This window comes from Heteronotia binoei, chromosome 8 (genome assembly GCF_032191835.1).
Source record: "Heteronotia binoei isolate CCM8104 ecotype False Entrance Well chromosome 8, APGP_CSIRO_Hbin_v1, whole genome shotgun sequence".
Classification (NCBI taxonomy): domain Eukaryota; kingdom Metazoa; phylum Chordata; class Lepidosauria; order Squamata; family Gekkonidae; genus Heteronotia; species Heteronotia binoei.
Window position 1 is genome coordinate 129,728,059 of NC_083230.1, and position 5,936 is coordinate 129,733,994.

Here is a 5,936-nt window from a genome sequence, read left to right on the forward strand (position 1 = left end):
AGAGGGGGGAGAGAAATGTCCACTGGGCACTCCATTACACCCTATTCAGGCCAGCCTCCATAGAATTCAATGGACAATCGATCCGTGGGTGTCTGGAACTCTGCGGAGCTGTTTTTTGAGGAAGAGGCCCCAAGCTTTCAGAATAGCATCTGATGCCTCTCCTCAAAAATCCCTGCCAAGTTTCAAAAAGATTGGACCAGGGGGTCCAATTCTATGAGCCTCCAAAGAAGGTGCCCCTATCCTACATTATTTCCAAGGGGAGGAAGGCGTTTAAAAGGAAAGTGGTGGCCAGAGCTTTTTTGTAGCAGGAACTCCTTTGCCTATTAGGCCACACACCCTGATGTAGTGAATCCTCCTGGAGCTTACAGTAGGCCCTCTATTAAGAGCCCTATAAGCTCTTGGAGGAATGGCTACATCAGTGGGGTGTGGCCTAATATGCAAAGGAGTTCCTTCTACAAGAACACCCTGGTGATGGCCATAAATCTCTTCTGATTTCGATCATGCTTGTCACAACCTTTCCCCTGGCTCCACCCCCAAAGTCTCCTGGCTCCACCCCCAAAGTCCCCAGATGTTTCCTGAGTCAGACCTGGCAACCCTCGTTTGTCTGCTGTCTTCGCAGAAAGGAGAAGACACAAGATGGGACCCAGAACCCTTTTTAGTCTCCTCTTCTGCCAGCTTCTCTTCCTGGCCTCTGGCGACCCAATAGAGGCAGGAGAGAAAAACCTGACTGCTGCAGAACCGGAAGACTTCAGCTACTTGCATGCGGAATATAACCTCCTTAAGGACAAACTGTGCAACAAGATGTGGAAGAGCCACGGCTTCTACTGCTACCGGTACTTCGACACCCCCAAGTCATTCAACGAAGCAGAGGTGAGGCTCAGGACACAAGCACACACCCACCTGCTCCTCTTCCTGCCCAAGGGGGGAGAGTCAGGCAGGAAGGAGGGAAGTCCTCTTTACCCAGAAGGCCTCAGGGCCAGGACATCATGGGCAGAGGACAGCTGGCATGAGACCCCAGGAGGAGGAGAGCCCCAATGTCACGCTCGGCTCTCCCTCGGGATCGGTTGGCTCCTTCTTACTCCACTTCTTTTCAAAGTCTGTCAGTGAGCCTCTCCAAAGAGCCAGTTTGGTGTAGCGGCGAAGTGCACGGACTCTTATCTGGGAGAACCGGGTTTGATTCCCCACTCCTCCGCTTGCAGCTGCTGGAATGGCCTTGGGTCAACCATAGCTGTCTTATCTGGGAGAACTGGGTTTATTCCCCACTCCTCCACTTGCAGCTGCTGGAATGGCCTTGGGTCAGCCAGAGCTCTCTTATCTGAGAGAACCAGGATGGATTCCCTACACCTCCATTTGCAGCTGCTGAAAGGGCCTTGGGTCAGCCATGGCTCTCTTATCTGGGAGAACTGGGTTTGATTCCCCCCTCCTCCCGTTGCACCTGCTGGAATGGCCTCGAGACAACCAGAGCTCTCGCAGGAGTTGTCCTTGAAAGGGCAGCTTTTGTGAGAACTCTCTCAGCCCCACCCGCCTCACAGGGTGTCTGTTGTTGTGGGGGAGGAAGATAAAGTAGATTGTGAGCTGCTCTGAGACTCTGAGATTCAGAATTGTAGGGTGGGTTATAAATCTGCAGTCTTCTCCTTCTTCTTCCTCCTCCAACTGCCTTCTTTTGCCCTTTCTGCAGGACGAATGCCATAGTTACGGTCGGGATGCCCACCTCACCTCCATCTACAGTCACCATGACTCCGTCTTTCTTGCTGATCTGGTCGAGGAGGCCGAAAGCGATGTTTGGGTTGGCTTGCGTAATCTGGAGGACGTGAGTTCAACCAGATCACCACACTGGCACCAATCCCTACCCCAGCTTTGCTCCTTCGTCACGTCGCTTGAGCTTTGTCCCCCCCACCCCACCCCGGGTCAAACGCAGCTGCCTCCAGATCAGCAGCGGACATGAAAGAGTTAGGCAGAGAGTCCAGAACAGCATGACCTTGACAGGCTGGAAAACGGGGCTAAAACCAATAAATTGAATTTTAACAGGGATAAATGTAAAGTTCTGCATTTAGGTAGGAAAAATCCAATGGATGGTTATAGGATGGGGGAGACTTGTCTTAGCAGTAGTCTGTACAAAAAGGATCTAGGGGTCTTAGTGGACCATACGCTGAACGTGAGTCAACGGTGTGATGCGGTGGCTAAAAAGGCAAATGCCATTTTGGGCTGTATCAACAGAAGTCTTGTGTCCAGATCACGTGATGTGATGGTATCACTTTACTCTGCTCAGGTAAGACCTCACCTGGAGTATTGTGTTCAGTTTTGAGCACCACATTTTAAGAAGGATACAGACAAGCTGGAAGGGGTCCAGAGGACGGTGACAAAGATTGTGAGGGGTCTGGAGACCAAGTCCTCTGAGGAGAGGTTGAAGGAGCTGGGCATGTTTAGCCTGGAGAGGAGGCAGCTGAGAGGTGATATGATCACCATCTTCAAGGGCTTCACATACTTGAAGGGCTGTCCTATAGAGGATGTTGTGGAATTGTTTTCTGTGGCCCCGGAAGGTCGGACCAGAACCAATGGGTTGAAATTAAATCTAAAGAGTTTCCGGCTCAACTTTAAAAGAACTTCCTGACTGTTAGAGCAGTTCCTCAATGGAACAGGCTTCCTTGGGAGGTGGTGGGCTCTCCTTCCTTGGAGGTTTTTCAACAGAGGCTAGTTGGCCATCTGACAGCAATGAAGATCCTGTGAATTTAGGGGGAAGTGTTTGTGAGTTTCCTGCATTGTGCAGGGGGTTGGACTAAATGACCCTGGAGGTCCCTTCCAACTCTATGATTCTAAGATTTCAATCGAGGGGGGAGGGAGGGAATGGTCCCCTATCCTCTCAGCTTTCACCCCCCGCTGTGGTGGTGGGGGAGGAGGAAAGGAAGGTTGGGGGCACCTGAGTTGGGGCACCCGACAGGGAGTCAGGAGGCAGGGCCCCACAGCTCCCCCCCACAGCTACAGGCTTGACTCTGAGTGCCATCTCTTTCTCTCCCCTAGTGCGACTCTTGGACCTGGACTGACGGAACACCCTACAATCCAGAGTACACCCCTTGGGGTGCCGGGCAACCCGATCTCTGTGTCGTCCATCCAGTGTGTGTGCAGCTGATGCGTTCCTCAAGTAAGTTCCTTCAAGACACAGAAATCAGGATCTCAGGCTGTGCCGGGCATGGTTAAATGTGTGGACTCTTATCTGGGAGAACCAGGTTTGACATAAGAGAAGCCATGTTGAATCAGGCCAGTGGCCCATCCAGACCAACACTCTGTGTCACATAAGAGAGCCTGTTGGATCAGTCCAATGGCCGATCCAGTCCAACACTCTGTGTCACAGAAGAACATAAGAGAAGCCATGTTGGATCAGGCCAAAGGCCCCTCCAGTCCAACACTCTGTGTCACGGAAGAACATAAGAGAAGCCATGTTGGATCAGGCCAATGGCCCATCCAGTCCAACACTCTGTGTCACATAAGAGCAGCCATGTTGGATCAGGCCAATGGTCCATCCAGTCCAACACTCTGTGTTACGTGAGAACAGAAGAGAAGCCATGTTGGATCAGGCCAGTGGCCTATCCAGTCCAACACTCTGTGTCACATAAGAGCAGCCATGTTGGATCAGGCCAATGGCCCATCCAGTCCAACACTCTGTGTCACACAGTGGCCAAAAAACCCCCAGGTGCCATCAGGAGGTCCATCAGTGGGGCCAGGACACTAGAAGCCCTCCCGTTGTACCCCCCCAAGCACCAAGAATAAAAAGTATCATGTGCCCCAGACAGGGAGGGAGGACGGAAGGAAGGAAGGGAGGGAGCGAGGAAGGGGATAAGGAAGGAAAGCAAATAGAGGGAAGAGGGAGGAAGAGGTGGAAAGAAAGCAACTTTAACTTTAAATGCATTCTCCAAGCCAGTTGACGGGGCAGCGGGGGCTTTGAGAGAAGAAGAATCTCCTTTACATTCCCCCCCCACACAACAGACACAATAGACAGGTAGGTGGGGTTGAGAGAGCTCTTGCAGCAGCTGCCCTTTCAAGGACAACTCCTATGAGAGCTATGACCCAAGGCCATTCCAGCAGCTGCAAGTGAAGGAGTGGGGAATCAAACCCGTTTCTCCCAGATAAGAGTCTGCCCACATCACCACTACACCAAACTGGCTTTCAGAGCCACATAATAGGTGTTTTTACATTAAGTTTGATCCAGAGTTTTTGAGTCTTCAAACAGCCTGCCACCGTTCCGCTTTAATTATTTTCCTTTTACATTTGTGAATTTACTCTGCTCATTTTGTGTAGCCAAAGTTCTATATTGCCTGCTGAAAGCGTTTCATTTCTTTGGGGGGTGGGGTCTCCCTGATCAGAGAGCAGCCGGAATACCAGTGCTTAGTTAAATGTATACGATTACTTGGAAATCGTGCCAACACTGCAAAAACAATACACATTTAAATTACTAGATGAGGCAAGCAATGATTTGTAACAAATTCCAGTGCCGTCAGTTCTCACGCAAATTGCTGCACATTGTGGTGGCTTTTGGAGGAGTCTTTTAAAATGCATGAAAACTTCTACAATACAAGTTTGAAACGCCTGTCGAGAAAGGACCGGTTCAAAACCAGTTTCGAGAAAAACCTTGTAGCAGCAGTGCCAGAACCCATCTCACCGAAACAAATGTAGATGCTTCGGGCAGCAACGATGCAAAACAGTTGTGAGAACGCTAGGGAATGTGAAAGTTGAGTTTCCAATGCGGTGATGGAGAGTCACAAACTGTCGGTGTAAAAACATCCAATATGTATGAAAGAGCCACATACTGGCCACCCCTGCTCTGGAACGTTCAGATTCCAACCCTGTGAAACGTGGCGTCTTGCAGCCTGAACTCCGGAGGGTGCCAAGGGGAAAGTCTGTCCCCCAGCCCATGAGCTGCTGCTAAGGGAGAATAACCGGATTGTGCCTTGGACTGATGGGCCTCTCTTTCTTTTTGCCTTACAGAGTTCTACAAGTGGAACGACGTGGATTGTAGTAACAGAACTGGCTACATTTGTGAAACTCCTGCAAAACATTGAAGTGTTTCTGAAGGGGCGATCAGCTTTTGGGGTGCTCCGGAAGCAGGAGCTGGTGATTATCCAGATGGGCACCCCATTCCATATCTGCCAATGCTGCCCTCTGCACATGTATCTCCTATGACTCGCTCAATATTACTCAATATCACTCAGTCAATATTACTGCTATTTTTAGAGAGCCAGTTTGGTGTAGTGGTGACGTGTGCGGACTCTTATCTGGGAGAACCGGGTTTGATTCCCCACTCCTCCACTTGCACCTGCTGGCATGGCCTTGGGTCAGCCATAGCTCTGGCAGAGGTTGTCCTTGAAAGGGCAGCTGCTGGGAGAGCCCTCTCAGCCCCACCAACCTCACAGGGTGTCTGTTGTGGGGGAAGAAGATAAAAGAGATTGTAAACTGCTCTGAGTCTCTGATCTGCAATTCTTCTTCTTCTTCTACTGCCTGGTCAACATTAAATCTCTTCTCTGAACATTTCCAGTTTGTTCTTTTTGTGATCTTATGGGGGGAAAGGAAATAAACTGCTGTGCTCACACGAGTGGCTGGATGTAACACACGCATCTTTATTGTAACACGCTTCAGACTAACGCAGAGACTGAAAAAGAGAACAGGCCAGGGGGCTGAGTTTTTCCTCCAACCCATAATCAGGCTCCAGTTTAACTCTTTATTCTCCATTTTACTCAGGCCTGAGATTCAGCAGGAGCTCACAGGAGCTCCTGAACCTTTCTGAGGATTCCCCCTCCTCCTCCCCACCTTCCTTTTCCATTGGATAGTAGGTGCAGCTGCATAACAATCCCTGGATTAGGTGAGTGGGCAGCCAGCCAGCCACCAGGGGCTTTGCCACACCCCCAGCAGCCCTCATGAACCCCTGGAGAAGCCCGTGCCCACCC

At 50.6% G+C, this 5,936-nt stretch overlaps 1 protein-coding gene across 1 annotated transcript; it reads left to right on the top strand.

The window, feature by feature from the left end:
• The first annotated feature begins 625 nt into the window (after positions 1 to 625).
• Positions 626 to 5,521, top strand: LOC132576676 (C-type lectin mannose-binding isoform-like). Its single transcript, XM_060246046.1, has 4 exons — positions 626 to 870; positions 1,679 to 1,810; positions 3,019 to 3,139; positions 4,981 to 5,521. The coding sequence occupies exons 1-4, from the start codon at positions 637 to 639 to the stop codon at positions 5,052 to 5,054; spliced, it is 561 nt and encodes a 186-aa protein (XP_060102029.1). The 5' UTR covers positions 626 to 636; the 3' UTR covers positions 5,055 to 5,521.
• The last annotated feature ends 415 nt before the right edge of the window (positions 5,522 to 5,936 follow it).